At 41.7% G+C, this 17,061-nt stretch overlaps 1 protein-coding gene across 11 annotated transcripts in view; it reads left to right on the top strand.

The window, feature by feature from the left end:
* The window catches only part of PPFIA4 (PTPRF interacting protein alpha 4), a 108,674-nt gene that overhangs the window by 23,232 nt on the left and 68,381 nt on the right, over nt 1–17,061 (top strand). For all 11 annotated transcript variants that reach the window (XM_083617312.1, XM_083617323.1, XM_083617321.1 and 8 more), the window contains one exon: nt 10,876–11,751. In XM_083617312.1, coding sequence (XP_083473438.1) covers nt 11,515–11,751 — 237 coding nt within the window. In that variant the 5' untranslated portion in view covers nt 10,876–11,514. The remainder of the gene's footprint in view (nt 1–10,875; nt 11,752–17,061) is intronic.

Genomic DNA, 17,061 nt, shown 5'->3' with positions numbered 1-17,061 from the left:
CCCCACCCACTGTCTGTATGCAACTCCCAACAGATTATCCCCCAGGGAATGCAGATCTCAACAGAAAAAAGGTTGCCTACTCCTGAGCTAGGGGGAGCCAAGGTTCTGGATTTTGAAATGATTCAAGTAATATATTTGCAATATTTAGGATTCCTGCATTCTTCTTAATCACACAAGTGGGATCTGTATGTATGTGCCTGTGCAAACTTTTTCCAGAATGTTCCAGTGCTCTAGATAGGGAGCTGTCACTCCTGCTCAGGAGGACAGTTTCAGCTCTTTGTGCATTTCTTGTGGCTCGTGCCCACTTCCATATGTATCACAACAGGCTGACAGAGGGCAGGGTGTTTGACCCACACAGCTCTGTCTTCCCAACATCTCCCTACCACTCCCCATCCTCCAGCATCCGCAGCCTGAAGCGGTAGTCTCACTCTGTCTAATGATAGACCCTGACTGATGGTCCATTCTGCTCACATCCGTAAAGCACTATTGTCCTTGGTTATGTGTGCCAGATCAAACACTGCCTTTGATGGTGTTCTTTATACACTTTTCTCATAGGTACATTCCTTCTTGTGTTTTAGCCCCCTAGGCGCTCTTACATGAGACTGCAAAGACCCAAGAAGAAAATACATTGCTTACCTGAAATTGGCTCCCTTTCCTTGGCCATAAGTCTAGTCCCACAATCCATCGTCATTTCCTGCTTTACGTGTGTCTTGCTCTTAGAAGGTACTCCTCTTTTTGTGGCAATTGTGATGAAAGTCAAGATGCTGAGAGTCAAAATGCTTTTCCTAAGAGGGTGGGTGGGCAGGAGCACCATCTCCTTAGTTAAAGTGCTAGAAGGTTCCATGGATGGCTCTGCACATGTTCTGATCCTGTATGTGTGGCAGCACTAATGACCTTTAACCCCAGTTAAAGGTAAGCAACTTGTTTTTCTTCCTCCGGGGTCTCTGGTTTTTCAGACCTGTGGTGAGACAGATGTTCAGCCCATTTTCCTATTTCCCAACTTCTTTGGTGGCCAAAATTAAGCTCTATAATTGAGGACGTCCCAGTTGAGTAAGCCAGCAGGGAAGCTGTTAACTTGAATATGACTTAATTAGTGTTGGTTTAAGAGACCCCAAGTGGGATTTCTTTTAAATGCATGCCCAGGAGGACTAAAGCTCAGTCAGAGCCAGTCAGAACTCGCTTTGGAGGCAATTTCATAATTGCCTGCCAGTGTATGAGCTTAGCCATGAAATACTAATTGGTTCTCTGACATTGCATCTAAACGGCCTTGCTATTGTGCTGACTACTTTTCTTGTCTGAAATAAGTGGATAGTGAAAGTAACCATTAACAAGCTTTTTAAACTGGTGGGAAAGCAGAAGCTTGTCTGATTAATTCCTGGAGCTTTGAATCTTGAATGACTGGACTGAGCACACACCTTATCTTCTAGTGGAAATAAAAAAGTAAAATCTAGGAAAGCGTGTGAACAGAATCTATGTAATGTTCATCCAGGAAGCTCAACACTAACAACTTGTGCATACGTGTAAATGATGCCAGCTTGGTTCCTTTTATGAGAGTATTTATTCTTAAATTCTATTTTGTGGCAAGAAAAAACACTGCTATGGGCAGGTGACTTTGAAACTGGTTTTGAAAGTGATGGGTAGAGATGAAGATAAATGCATAAGGGACTTTTCACTGGAAGCTACTGGAGGACAACAAAATGCATATAGTATTTCTGGGCATGTACTGAACATGACCTCTAAATGCTAGTTGCTGGGAATCACAAGTGGGTAGAGTGCTGGTGTGCTTTGGGGCCTCCCATAGGCATCTGGTGGCCATGGTGAGAACAGGACGTCATTGCAGAAGCCACAGTTTAGCCAGAGTATCCTCCCCTCCTTTAAAGATTGGACCTCTTTAATTGAAGAGGGACATTTTTGTAAAGCAAAGCTTGTGATTGTGACAGAACTGCTACCCTTAAGCAGCATTAGAGCTTTGCCCTCCTATAGCATTTTAGCCATGCCACTTTAGCCTTGCCTGGTCAGTGTTCACATCAGGACAGAGGGGTGAGGATGGTCAGACAGATGGAATTCCCCTCAGAGAGGTCAGAAATACAGCAATTCTTGACAATTTGCCTGTACACACAAATGCTCAAAGTGTTTATGAGGACAACAGCGCACTTGCAAGCTCCACCCTCAGTGTCCCCATGTGCTTAATCTTCCTTGTGTTCCATGCGTTAAATATCTTGGGACACAGGATACTTGAAGGAGTGTTTCTCTCCCTTTTGGCCTGCAGAATTGTAACAATCCACTGATGAGGCGGTCCTGGTTGTGTGGCTGCCTATGGAAGCATGGTTTGTAGCCACTAGAAAGAAGGCTTTTTCTGTGACAGTGCCTGTACTATGGAACCACCTTCTCCCTGAGTTTAGGTGAGCACCTGCATTAATGATGTTTGGGCACCTTTTAAAAACACATTTCTGCTTGCAGATCTTCACTGGTGCTTGATTTCTGTATATTATAATTTTAATTCTGCCTTAGTTTTTCAACTGCATTTTCTTCCTGTATTTTAAAGTACTGGCATGTATTTAAATACTGTTGAACACACCACCTTCGAACTTGACATGGGAGGTGGTATAGAACTTTAATGGGAGCAAATTGTGCAAATGGATTGATTTTCATGAATTTCCTTAATTCCTATGCTTTGCTTTGGTTGCAATATTAGGTTTTCGGATTTTTTGTTTATAGTCATAATGTACTAGTGGAGAGAGAAGCAGTATGGACTGGCGAACACTGTTGAAGCATCTAGTGGAAGGAGGTGTCTCTAAGACAGCTGGGGATATCTCAACTTCTTGCACTGCTTGCCTACATTTTAAAGCAGATTATGAGGGGTTGTATAGGGACTTTCACACACTCCCCCTTTTCCAAACCCTTCCCCAGTTATATGCATATGCTCCCATTTGTAGCCACAGGAAAATGTAGTTGGGGTGGATCTGCTGTTTTGCCAAAGAGTTGTCTTTAAAATCTACAATAGAGTGGGATGCCTGCTACAATGAAAAAATCCTGTATATAGGCATGCAGATTGTCTTCTGGAATGCCCATGTAATCCCTTCCTGAAGGTCTCCATCTCTAAAATTTCAATGTGCCTGCTTATTTTTGCCTCTTGATGTTTTGTCACATGCTAACTGCTAGTATCCAGCTGGCAGGGCTTTTCCTTCTAGTCTGAGAAGCCTGCTGGCACACTTAGATAGACATTTATGTTAATTGACAGCATAGAGACACATTTGCCTGTCTTTCAATGCAGCTGGGACATGTCCCTTCTTTACTTGTTTTAGTTCTGGGGAAGGCCTGTAGAGACAGATTCTGCGTCTTTCTCTTTCTATGACACCTTTACTATACCTGAAGGTTACACGTGAACCATTTCTGGTGCAATTTCATGTCAGTCTTGGTGGCTGATAAAACAGGCTATGTTTGGCCTTTTCAGCCTATCTGAAAATCAGTGTCCTGGTCTGTCTGGCTAAAATATGCCAGCACTTGTTTAAAAAGTCATGTAATTGGCACGGCATGGTTGATGGGTTAAGTTAGAAATAAAAGATGGAATTCAGTGCTGTGTTATGACAACTGTTCTGTCTGTGTGTGAGAGTATTGTGGAAGATGATCCCTCTCTCCCCAATGTGCTGTTCTCAGGGTTCTCCTTTGCCCCCCTGCCAATTCTGAGAGGGGTGTAGGAGGAGGAGAGTAAGGTGAGGAGAGTAAGGTAAAACCCCATTGCACAAGCAAAAGTTCTTGTGCAGAATTACCACTGACAGCGAGCGCATTAGATGAATGCCACCCAATACGTATAGCCTGCCTTAGAACTGGAATTCGAGTGAGATATTATCTGCATGTTTTTATAATGATGCTTTTTGAATTTTGAGCTCTTTGTTTGGTTTCTCTGGTTTGCTTTGGCATTTTGTGAGTTCCATGGAAAATGGGTTCATATTTTGAGACTGAGTAGCTGCTAAATTGTTGCAGTCATTGCAGACCAATGTGTTCTATTGATACAGAAAGAGGCAGCTGGTGGCAAATGCTCTTACTGATGCTGGCTTTTTCATTTTCCAAATACAATGGGCGGTCGGACCCCTCCTTCTCAAGAACAGTTTTCTTGTCTGTGATCTAGAGGTGAAATCACTCCCCACTGTGACTTGGGTGCTAAGGCAGGGGGCGTGATATGTTAAAGCTTGCAACTGATGAAGAGCAAGGCATAATTATTTGTCTCATCAAAGCTTTAGTGTGTTATAGCATAGACTTCGGCAGTGCTGTTCAGTGCTGGTGACTCTGAATAAATTAGCACTTGTTGTCATGATCTCAGTAATGCAGAGGAAGAATTGTGTGTTGAGAAAGCAGTGACTGCTTTAGCTGCAGAGCTGCTCCATTTCCACAGTGATACTGATAATTACTCACTGATATATTGGCACTTGCATGACACTGGGAGCTCCTTCTGCTTTGATGTCTGAAAGGTGAATGGTAAATAAGTGCTGGCACCACTTCTCATTTCTGAAATAAGGAAGGCTTGCCCCCATTTAAAGCTGTGCATTTGCTTTGTAGTTTCTGAGCTGCTGCTTGTGGATTCCTATCCAGAATCCATGGTAGAATGTTGAGTTTTGATTAGAACATTGATCTTTCCTTTGGCTGGAGTAGCCAGAAAAGCAGCAGCTTGGACTCTGCAGCATCCTATCATTTATCAGTGGTCCTTGGTAGTTCTGACATTATTTAATCAATAATTCTTTGAAACTGTGTAGTCTCCAGCTTGGTAGCTTGCTTGTAAATGATTTTTTATATTTAACCCTCACTCATTACCAAGTGGTACTTCTACTTTTCATTGGTTCACCCCAATACAGAATATTTTCTCAGGCTTGCAAGTCAAAAGAGACAAAATGTTTAGCCTGACTGCTGAAGCATTGTTTAGACCAGAGACACACACAATGTAAATATTTATTGTAACCCTATAAGAGCCCTATTGCCAGTGGTGGATTAGGTATGTGTAGAATTAGACCTCCCTATAGCTGATGACCACCCAAAGTTACCGGTATTTGTAGACTGTACATTGTTAACTGAGACTGTTAACATTTTGAACATATGAACCATGAATTGCCATTGTTGAATTCTGCTATTTCAGTTGATTTCATTGCTTCCACTCTTTATTTCTACTACTTCCTGATTAAAGTGCATTGCAGGGGGTTGGACTAGAGATGACCCTGGGGTACCTTCCAACTCTACAACTTTATGATTCTAAAGTTTGTGGAGGCTTGTCAATTAGGACAGGGGTTGCCAACCCAGTTCCTTCGTTGGCCTTAATTGGTGCCCCAGAACGGGGCACCAGGCTCTGAGCTTTCTTTTTTCTAAATTTAAGTTTCTAGTCCTTCTAGAAAGAAATAATGAAGTATAATGTGCTTTTTTTGTTAAATGAGCCAGACTGGCAGCTCCTGCCTGTCAGTGTTTTTAGCCAATGAGTGAAGTCAGAGTTGGGACTGGGAAGTGCTTTGTTTACCTGTTGTTGGAATATTGCCAGAGAATGCTGTATCTTAATGACTCTACCTTAAATTAGACAACAGTATATGCTTTGCTGTCTGGTGAAACTGTTTCTCCTATTCCTATTTCTATAGCTTGGGAAGTAAGTGGTGGTTGTTTTTATCACTGGAGAGATTTTTTGCTTGAGCTGCAATTCAAATCCCCAATCTTTTGCACTTGTGGTGGAGGATGGGGCAGAGGGCTCATTTCACCCAGCCCAAAACACAGCTGGCATAAGTTTCCCTGCCTTCCACCCTGGCTGGCATGAGCAGCAGAACTGTGGATGTGGTGGCGGCTGCACCACACTGCCATGTCCATCAGCCATCTGGCAGGGGCTAGGATTGGTCTTTTTTTAGTCCCTTTTTATCATTTGCAGAAAGCTGATCTTAAAAAACAACATGTGTATCACATTTTACTCTAGTCAGTTGTTTTAAGTGCATATATAAATAAACATTTATAACACCAGTGGTATATACAGTGCTGTATTTTTGGAATTACTTGGCTATGGAACAACTGTTATGATTATTCTCTTTGTTTTCTTTAGGAAATCGTATTTCTACAAGATTGCTTGAAGCATATGGCTTTCTGAAAAAGCAACTGAAAGATATAGTTTCCTTTTTCTGATGCTCTCTGTGTGTGTCACTGAATTATGTTTTAATTGAGCATATGAATGTGAGCTTTGCTGAAGTATTCAAAGTGCACTGGATATAAAATAAGTTTGTTCTGGGTATAAGCTTTCATGTGGATGTTCGAAAGCACATCAAGTGCAAGTAGATAAATAGGGAAGGTAAACGGCGTTTCCGTGCACTGCTCTGGTTCGCCAGAAGTGGCGTAATCATGCTGGCCGCATGACCCGGAAGCTGTCTGCGGACAAACACCGGCTCCCTCGGCCTATAGAGTGAGATGAGCGCTCAACCCCATAGTCTACGACTGGACCTAAAGGTCAGGGGTACCTTTACCTAAGGTGCTACTGGACAATTTTTTTATTTATTTTGACTGCGTCAGACCAACACAGCTACCTACCTGAATCTGGATGTAAAATAGTTTGAGCTCTTCTTTGCTTCCTCCTTTGGCGCAGTACAACTGAGCCCCTCAGCTCTTTCCATTGCTGCTTATGTCATCCTGAGCTGTTACTCATACTTTCAGGAAAAGTGACAGCTCAACTGAGAAGAACCCTCCAGTGTAGAATTATCTTCACATGTGAGCACACACTTTCCAATGGGGCCTAGGTAAAAATTGGATCCAGTAACCTGTTTCCTTGTGACTCCTCATTATCAGAGAGATGGGACATAATATGCTAGCTGATTACTTGTTGATTTACACATTTAAAAAACTCAGCTGGCCTTTCTCTCATATAGAAAATTATGGTACAGGATTATTGACCAGAGAAGGATCTTCTTCCACTAACTGTCGTTTCATTATCTTATACAGAAGAAATTATTTCTAGAGTCTGTCCTATTTTGCAGGTTAGGGTGGAGAGAATATTCACACTGAAGGTTCTGAAGGTGCTAGCACTTTACACAGTATCTCCCTCCCTGTGGAACACCCTCTAATTGGATGTCAAGGAGATAAAGAACTATCTGACTTTTAGAAGACATCTGAAGGCAGCCCTGTATAGGGAAGTTTTTAATGTTTGACACTTTATGTTTTTATATGTATTGGAAGCCACCTAGAGTAGCTGAAGAAGTGTGCATGCACACGAAAGCTCATACCAATAACTAACTTAGTTGGTCTCTAAGGTGCAACTGGAAGGAATTATTTTATTTTATTTTATTTATTTTATTTTGTTTCGACTACGGCAGACCAACATGGCTACCTACCAGTAACCAGCCAGATGGGCAGGGTATAAATAAAGTATTTCTTTTATTTCTTTATCATTATTATTTGCACAAACCCACTAAAATCAATGGTATAATAAAGATCTTACTGAAAACCAGACAATTGTGTGAATGGCTTTAAAAAAGTAAATGGTATGTTTTGGAATTCACCATTATTATTTTTCTAGGCATTTCTGATTTCTGCTGTGGGGAGTGTGGAAAGTCTAAAGGGATCAAAAGTTGGACCAATTATGTGGATCTATAATTTTAGTCTATGGGTAAGGGCAGTAGAGATGCAGAATGTTAGGAGGTCTGGTGAAAACAAGTAAACAAAAAGGGGGAAAAGAGAAGAAAATTGCCTGCTTTACTTCCTAACCAGGTATTCTGGAGTTAAAGTGAGGTCTGCTCTGTCCTAAACATCCAAGAATGCAAGCTAGCTCTAGTTTCTATTCCAGGACAAGATGAGAAGTCTTGAGGTTTGCATTCTTGGTCTGCTGCTGTCATAATTATTTATTCTGAATGTGTGATGGAAAGAAAACAAAATAAAATCAGTTTCTATATTTCAGCCTCTTTGTGGTTACAAATTGTACAGCTCATAACTGAAATGCATTTCATGTAATTGGAGAAATGGCTTGAATCTGAACCATTGTATCCAAGGAAGAGTTAAAACTGAAAATATTCTTGACCAATACTTATAACCCCATTCTTTTTTGTCACAAATAATGTGCACTGTCTTAATAAGTGAAACACCCCATCTTCATTGTGTCAAATTTCAAACATTTGAATTGTTAAGGTGATTGAAAGGCAAGGTAACAAATAATACTGTATTTACATCATCCTTCTTGGTGGAATGGCATATACATGGAGGTTACAATAATATTGGGGGTAGTACCCTGACTTGGGAACACCCTCTCCCAAGAGGTATGCCTGGCAGCAGTTTTACTGGCATTTTGGTGCCTGGATAAAACTCACCTGTTCATCTGGGTATTCATTAGTGGACTGGTGATGACTGCATACTATTTTGGGTTGGTTTTTTTTGCTTATTGTAGGCCATTTATGTGTGGCTTTCTGTGAACGGGGAAAGTTATCAAAGTTGCCATTGCGTCCATGTTGGCTACCCCAGCTTTAGTAGTTAAGGCATGGCTCACTCATTCAAGAATGAAACATGGTCAAGGTTTAAGAGGCAGGGAGCATGGTTCATGAAAATGTTCCTGTTATAACTTATGATCAGGAAAGCATACTCTGTGAAATTAAGGGTTGTATCCTTCACAATAACAGTGTTTGTAGAATAACTTCTGCTCACATGGTGGAATTTCCCCTCAATCTCCCCACCCCCACTCCCACCCCCCACAAAAACCTCCCAAACCTACTTTGGTGGTACTGGAACAGATTCAGGTCCCCTCTTCCCATTGTTTGCCAGGCAGTAGAAACTTTTATTCCAGAAGATTTTTGTCTTGCCAGGCGCTAGTTTATTTGCTGAGCCTGTCCCTGGTTTCCTTTATACTCTTATGTGTATTGTGTGTGTTTGTTAGATTATTGTTTTAAGGATAGTAAATCATCCTGAGTAAAGATTTTGCATTATAATAGTGAGATACAAATCTCTCTAAGATACAAATATTGCTTCCTTTCCTCGTCGATACTTTCTCTCCATCAGCAGAAAAGTATGTCATTGAAGCATACTGACTTCAGTCTCTGGAAGAAATGACACAAAAATGCTGTGTCAGTGATGGTGCTATCTCCAACATTCTGCTATGTCAAATATGAAGACCACAAGAACTTGAGCTGATCAGGGTCTTCATGCAGCTCTAGCATTCAGTAGCATCCTCTTCAGTAAAGCTTGGCATTTGAATCTATATTTACATACTAATAAATTGCAGACTGCTTTTTTCTTTCTGAGAATGTATATTGTCTTCTGCTGGTGGCATCCAGTACCCTCTTTCCGGGTAAAGTGGTGCTGAAAAACCTCTTCCCAGAAATGCTTGACATTTATCTTCTTGTAACAGAAGCAGAACTGTTTCAGCTTGAATGACTCTAACAATGTGATAAATTTCCCCCCTGAGTGTATTTTTCATCAAATTTATGGCTAGATTCTCCTTGCAACTCCTTCCTTTTTGTGTGGATAATAATTCCTTAAAAGATAACTGATTTCTTAGCTTGTTACTGATTTTAGTTTGATGCTAAAATAATTCATTGCACTTGTGTAACAGTGCCTGAAGTTGCTAGCGCAGGAATTACTAAATCCTAGAATTGGAGAGGACAAAAGTCTGCTTAGTCCACAGGCATGTGTGTGTCTACATATGTGGGTATATGAGCACCTACACACAGCAGAAGCACCACATACCTGAGTCTGTGATTGGGGCATATGGTTGAGTTGTGTTATCTGCACTGGTTACTGATGTGTTTCTGTGCTGGTTATTCTCTTTAAAGCCCCATACAGTTTAGGAAGAAGATATCTAAAAGTCTCCTAACATGAATCTGCCCACTCTCTCATAATCTGGAGGGTCCCTATTGCTAATAGTTATGGCTCATCTAGCAGGAATGTGAAATAATTCTTTCTCAGTTCCTTCCTTTGTAGAGCTGGCTGATAGAGTTTCTATTAAGCCATAAATATGGCATAGAAATGCTTTAAACAAATTATTATACCTTTATTCCTTCATTTCCCCAGAATGGCAGGGTAAAAATTGTTGTTGTTGTTGTTGTTGTTGTTGTTGTTGTTGTTGTTGTTGTTGTTGTTGTTACTATTATTATTATTATCTCTGTCCTCCTTGTTTTTGCATATTTCTGGTTCTTTCTCCTTTTTAAAAAAGCTTTACATTTTCTTTTGTTTAAATCAGTTTCATGTCCATTCATTAGCTAGTCTTTGTACCTGCGGTATATTATATATCAAAGCATGATCATCTGCATCTCATTGATTCTTACAAGAACATTTTAATTGATATAGTGTATCTTGACTTTATTATTTTTACCCCTCCACTTTTTTTCTTTTCTGTTTATTTGAATTAAGCTTTGTGGCAGGTCCTTGTATTTTTATTCAGCTTGTATCATACCTACTTACTATAAGTGCTCAATAAATAATAAACATTACTGCTTTTTTATTGTACCTGTTATCTGGTCATGCAGAAAGGCCAATAACTAAGATAGCAAATAGAAATAATGTATACAATATTCTTCTTTGGAAATGTGGTGGAATGATGCTAGTGAACGTGATACTTAACTCCAAGACACAACCTTATAAAAATGGGCTGAGGAAATGGAACCTCAAACAAGATAAAAACAATCGAAATGAGGGGAAGTGGTTCATGGCATCTAGAATCTATACATAGAAATATCATGGCTAAATTAAGGGTGGTAACAAGAAACAGATGGTAAACAAGTTAATTGAAACCTGTGGTGCAGAGCTTGCTGTAAAAACATCCTCTTTTGGATTATCTCATGGAAATAAAAAAGGCAATATACTAATCTAAGTTATTGAGAGGAAAAAAATGGCAAAGCAATAGATGGACATTTTTCTAATGCATAAAATGTTCTTTTTCCACAGATTCTAGATCAAGAGCGAAGTACGACAGGTATTTGGCAAAGACGTAACCTTGCTTGGAGAGTGATCAGTCTGCTCTGATGCCACTCAAGACTTCACAAGCCACTGGCTGATCTGTCCAAGCTGACTTCCTGCTAACGATATCAAGGAAAATGAAATATTTCATGGACTTCCTAATACTTCTGAATCTTTCAAGGCAGCAAATGTGTGTGTATATGTGTGTTGAAAGGGGACATCCTATTTTCTGAATGACAGAGAGCTCTGCCATGGCTGGTGACCATCACTGGAGGGGTCTCAGGAATATATGCCAGAGTTATCTGGAACAACCCTCACAGGATTACCCTTCAGTCCTGGGGTCTTGCTGGTCTTAATTACTTTATGTATTTGATGTTAAAAATGCTCTGATGACCTTTTCAGACGTTGATAGATGTAATGTAAACTTCAGCTGTTTGCAAAGAGAAATGGAGGGTTTACGGACCTTACCATGCAGCCTGCATTTGACAGTTGCCACAACCTGCAGTTGGCTACAGTAACCATGTGACCTTAGCTTACTGTTTATAGAGCCTTAAGAGGCATCCTGAGGAGGAATTTCCTGCCAGTCTCTGATCTTACTGTAACGTGGGGCATTTGCCAAGTATTGCCATGATGTGTGAGGTAATGCCTACCATCAGCGAGAGTGACCCCTTGGGGTCACAGCCGGGCTCTGATTCTGATGCCAACTTTGAACAGCTGATGGTGAATATGCTTGATGAGAGAGACAAGCTGCTAGAGACTCTTCGGGAAACACGTGAGACTCTGTCTGTGACTCAGGGCCGGCTACAGGAGACCGTGCATGAGAGAGACCAGCTGCAGAGGCAACTGAACTCTGCTTTACCTCAGGTAAGATAAATACACAGATTTTGTGGAAACTAAAAGATGGCAACAGCAGGAAAAGTCATGGGCATGCCAAGACAGAGGGCATGGCTTTCTTAGTCTAATTTGAGAGGATATGGCTAAAGTTGGACATGAATATAATGCATAATGCATTGGTTTCTCATCACTGTAGGCACTTGCCAGGGATGGAGTTTTGAAACCTTTTCTAATTTCCTTCTAAATTAACTGCATAGCTGCTTATAGCGGGTACTATATAATACGTCATTTTCTGCTTTAGCAAGGTGTTGGACTAGGTGATCTGTGAGGCCCCTTCCAGCTCTAATTGCAGCAATCACTTTCTCAGTGTTAATACTTTCTTGCTCCCAATATTTCAATAGCATTGACAACAGTGTCTTTCTGGACTGACTGGTACAACTCTGCAGTGGTTTTGCTCTGACTAGGAGATAGTGCTAGAAGACCACCAGTTGGCTCCACTGAAATTCATCTTGTTGGATGTAATAAGAGTCCAATCTTGCCTTCTAAGAAATTTAACATCCATATGAAACTTGTGGGTAAGAACATAAGGGAACCAGAGGTGACATATCAGTGATGCCTAACTCTTTTTATCCTTGTCCTCGGATCCAGGTGTGTCTGGATTCTCTGAGCTGATGCTTGAAGTTGGTGGTGGGCTAGATGAGGTAGAAAAAGCTTAAGTGTAATTAAGATATGATGGGAGCTGATAATGGATGACACAGTCAGCCTAGGAGCAGGTGGGTTGCCTCTTCTGGAGGGGGTTGCAGTTCCCTGTGAATGAGTAGCTTTACAATTTGGAAGTGCTCAATACAGCTACTTTTCCAGCTGATCATTTGCTGGAGAAAAACTAGACATTGTTATACATGCTGTAGTAACTTTATATATACAGTCATAACTTCATATGTCTATCTATCATGATTGCAGGCAGTTCCAAGCAGGATTTGTGGGGCTCAGGAATTATAGGCCTAGGTCACAAATGGCCATAACTGCACCCATGTCTGATTACGATGGAGCTTAATCTCTCCACATGTCCAGGAAGGCTGTTCTGAAAGCTTGTGTAAGGAACATAAAATCTGGTTCTTGGGGAATTGGCCAGCTGCCACATGTAAAATACTACATTTAGCAACTGAATGTTGGTCTTTTTTGTAGCTATTTATTTAAAACTAGAGACTGCCTCAGTGCCCCAGGCTAAATTCCAAGGAAAAGAACTGTTCAGTCATAATTGTTTGCAGTTTTATTTCCAGAGTTGTTCTAATTAATTTCTAACACCTTAACTAGTAGTGTGCCAATAACAGATTTCCTCTGATCTTCATAGTCCTTTTAATTCTGGTTCTCATTTCTTCCTAAGTCAGCTTGTATAGCTCAGTTGTTTAGAGCGTTATGCTGATAATGCCAAGGTTGCAGGTTCAATCCCTGTTTGGGACAGCTGCATAGTCCTGCATTGCAGGGGGTTCGACTAAATGATCCAACTCTACAATTCTGTGATTCCCTCCTGACTCAGCCTTCATGGAATTTGATGCAGCAGTGTGCTACCTGTTGGATGGGGCATGCTGTGTATGTACATGTAGTGAAGGTTACTCTGTAACTAATTAAATGAAGTACAGGTAACTTGCATCTTATGCTTATTATACTGTACTTGAGTACAGCTTTAGGCTGAACACCATTAAATAATTAAATAAATTTTGTGCATGGGGGTGGGAGGAGGCAGAGTGAGGAAAAAATGGCCAGCAATCCGTCAGCCTTTGGGAGAGTGGTTGTGAGAGTAATTGGAGTGTGGAGAGAGTGGAGGAGATAGCAGAGAGTTTGGGAGGTGGTTGAAGAGAGATTGGTGGAGGCCAGAGAGACTTGTGGAGGAGTTTGGAAAGACATTGGGGAAGGTTGGAGTGTGGAGGAGGTACTTGGAGAGAGTTGCAGACTGCAGAACAGCCCCCAAACACAAGGTATCATTGTCATCAGCTACTGAGCTCCCGTTGCTCGGTCCCTGCTCCTGCCAACCTAGCAGTTTGAAAGCACATCAAAGTGCAAGTAGATAAATAGGTACCGCTCCGGCAGGAAGGTAAATGGTGTTTCCGTGTGCTGCTCTGGTTCGCCAGAAGCGGCTTAGTCATGCTGGCCACATGACCCGGAAGCTGTACGCCAGCTCCCTCGGCCAATAAAGCGAGATGAGCGCCGCAACCCCAGAGTTGGTCACGACTGGACCTAATGGTCAGGGGTCCCTTTACCTTTACCTTTACCTTTACCTTTACTGAGAAACCAAAGAAGCAGAGGGTGGCTCCCATGCTGGAAGAGAAAGTGGTTGTCCTGGACTGTTTGAAGGATGGCATGCCTGTGTGTGCTGCGGCATGCAAATATGGACAGAACAAGTCCAGCCCCTGTGCCATCAAGGTGCATGAGAAGGAGATTTGTGGCAGCAAGCACATCACTAACTGCAAAGGTGACCAGCCAGGTGTGGGACAAGGCCTTGGTGAAGACAGAGAAGGCACTGAACCTGTGGCTGGAAGACATGAACTGTAAATGTGTTCCTGTGGAGGGCAGCATCTTACTCCAAAAGGCTCTCAGCCTCTATGACCGCTTCAAACCTTCCACCACAGTTGTGGAAAGCCAGCCCAGTTTGGCATAACAGCTTTAAGGTCCACTTCAACCTCATGAATGTCCAAATGACTGGGGAAACTGCAGCTGCAGACAAGAGCTGCAAAAACATACCACATGCAACTAAAGATGCTGATGTATGACAAGGTATATCTTCAATGCAAGTCTTCAGTGCAGACAAGATGGGGCTGTTCTGGAAGAAAATGCCTGAGGTGACTTAGATTGCCAAAGCTGAAAAACAAGTTCCTGGCTTGCAAAAGATCCAGTGACTGTGCTGCTCTCTGGCAAAGTGGCTGGACACCTAATAAAGCCATGCTTGCTGTACAGGTCTCCTTCCTGTGGTTTGGCAATCCAACAAAAAGGCCTGGATGACTTTTCCATCGTTTCTGGACTGGAAGGAACTGAGAGAGTCTCACCTGGAGTTTAAAGTGATGCTGCTTGTGGATACTGCTTCTGGGTAGCCCAAGGCACTCTGCTTTGCACATAGTTCCCAATACAACTTCCCTCATTGAGCCTCTGGATCATGGTGTGATTCACTGCTTCAAGGTTGCTTACATGAAGCTCACCTTCTCTTGGATGATCAATGTGATGGATGTTGGAAGTCCTTCAATATTGCCCATTGCATCACCTACATCAAACAGACAGTGAATGCAATCAGGGCTGAAACAGTGAATGCATGCTGACAGAACATGTATTTGCATGATTTTGCAGGATTTCCAAGCATTGCCACTGAGCTTGAGGACATTGTGCCAGGCAAGTGGGTGGTGATAGCTTTGTTGACCATATTTAGGGGAAAAGCTAATTGGAGGCCAACAGGTATTGACTGTTGAAGAGCTTGAGGAACTGGTCAGTTCAAGTTCAGAATGTGAGGATGGTGAGTGTGAGACAGCAAGCTGGAACCTGCATAACTTTAATAAACTCATATCTGAAGAAGTATGCATGCACACGAAAGCTCATACCAAGAACAATCTTAGTTGGTCTCTAAGTGCTACTAGACAATTTTCTTATTATTTTTTTTATATATTTCTACTGTGTCAGACCAATACGGCTACCCACCTGAATTTTATAAACTCTTTCAAGTAACAAAGCACATAAATGATCTGATTCCAGAGTTTCATGCCTCCATGGAATGCAGCCTCAAGATCATCCGTGGCATTACAGACACTATGAGACCATAAAAGGAAATGCTTGACAAACCCAAGAAACAACAGTGGCAGTTGCCAATCACAATGTTCCTGATGAAGAAACCACCAGTAGCAACATTAGATGAGCCCACGCAACCCACCTGTGGTTCCAAACCACAGCCAAGCACTTTTTCTCGTCCGCACATAATCCCCCAAAGCATCAATTAGCAAAGAAGAGGAGGAGGGAGACTAAGAGCTGCATTTGTTCCTCATTGGTAAGTGAAGCAATGTTTTTTGAGGTTTCAAGAGGTTGCTCTGGTTTTACACAATTTTGCTTATACACTAAATGACCAGGAGCATAACCCTTGTGCAAGATGCGAGTTACCTGTATTACTACCTTTTACGTGAGGGAGAGCCAAATGTGAAGTTCTAAGCTAGCACATAGCACTGTAGGATATGAAGAACTTACCATCTTTTTGCAGTATGTTTATAAACAGATTGTCAGAAGCAGTGCTACAAACTTCCCAGCATGGACTTTGTGTGTGCCCTTAGCACAAGTACCTAAACTCATGAAAGTTTTAATAAACTTTTTTGACACAATAATTGTATTCTGTGCAAATTCATAATTAGCATTTTTTCTACAGGTAGCCTAACATTAATACTGTGATGCTATAGAGTGTTTATTCTCATGAAAATCCATCCCTGATAATTGAGGGGAAGCTGAACAGGTTTGGTACAGTGTTGTGGCGTGGTAGTACCAGCAGGTGGTGCTGAAATCTAGGGAAGACCCATAGCTGGTGCCCAGGGTAATGTTTTATTTATGCTAGCTTCCCCCCCCCCCACCCCCACCCCGATTCAGGTGGAATCGGAGGTGTTCATTTACAATGCTGCAGGAACTGCTTAATCATGCCTTTGCCTGTTTATTTTCTCCCAAACTGTTCCATTCTGTTACGCGTTTTAATAAGTTAGGTACACGCATAATAACATACATTACTATGTGTGTTCTTCGTTTATAAGAGAACTTGGATGCCTCCAGTCACAATTCCAAGTATGAGCATTGTATCTTATCAACACCATTTGTTGCTTCTTTCGTGCATTCTTTTCAAACCCAAACATTTATTCCTTGATCACACCATTTACAGTTGATTCATATTATATCAAGGGCATTAAATACAGATTTACACTTGGAAGACAGTTTATATAGGGAAAAGATACAGTGTTTATACTTGGAAGCTTGACAGAAGGCATTCAAGTTCTCTTGCAAAGGAACAACATACATACATATGACAATATTTGTCACAGGGAAAAATATGTGTAATACAGTTCCAGGGTGTGGTTAATGCCTCTGTCTTAAAGATGGCCTCCCTGGATCAAGAGGTCTTAGAGAATTACTGTCCCCTCTCTAGTATTCCTTTCCTGAGCAAGGTGATTGAGATGGTGGTGGCAAGCCAGCTGCAGGTACACCTAAAGGAAGCAGATTATCTAAACCAGGGGTTGGCAGCCTAAGGCCCATGGGCCACAAGCGGCCCACGGGGGTTGTTTTACCAGTTCACGAGCTGCCCCCGAACCAAGCCGCTCGCTCAATGAGTCC

The sequence above is a fragment of the Podarcis filfolensis genome (genome assembly GCF_964270895.1).
Source record: "Podarcis filfolensis genome assembly, chromosome: 6".
NCBI lineage: Eukaryota > Metazoa > Chordata > Lepidosauria > Squamata > Lacertidae > Podarcis > Podarcis filfolensis.
The sequence above is the reverse complement of the archived record's forward strand: the minus strand, read 5'-3'. Positions and strand labels throughout refer to the sequence as shown.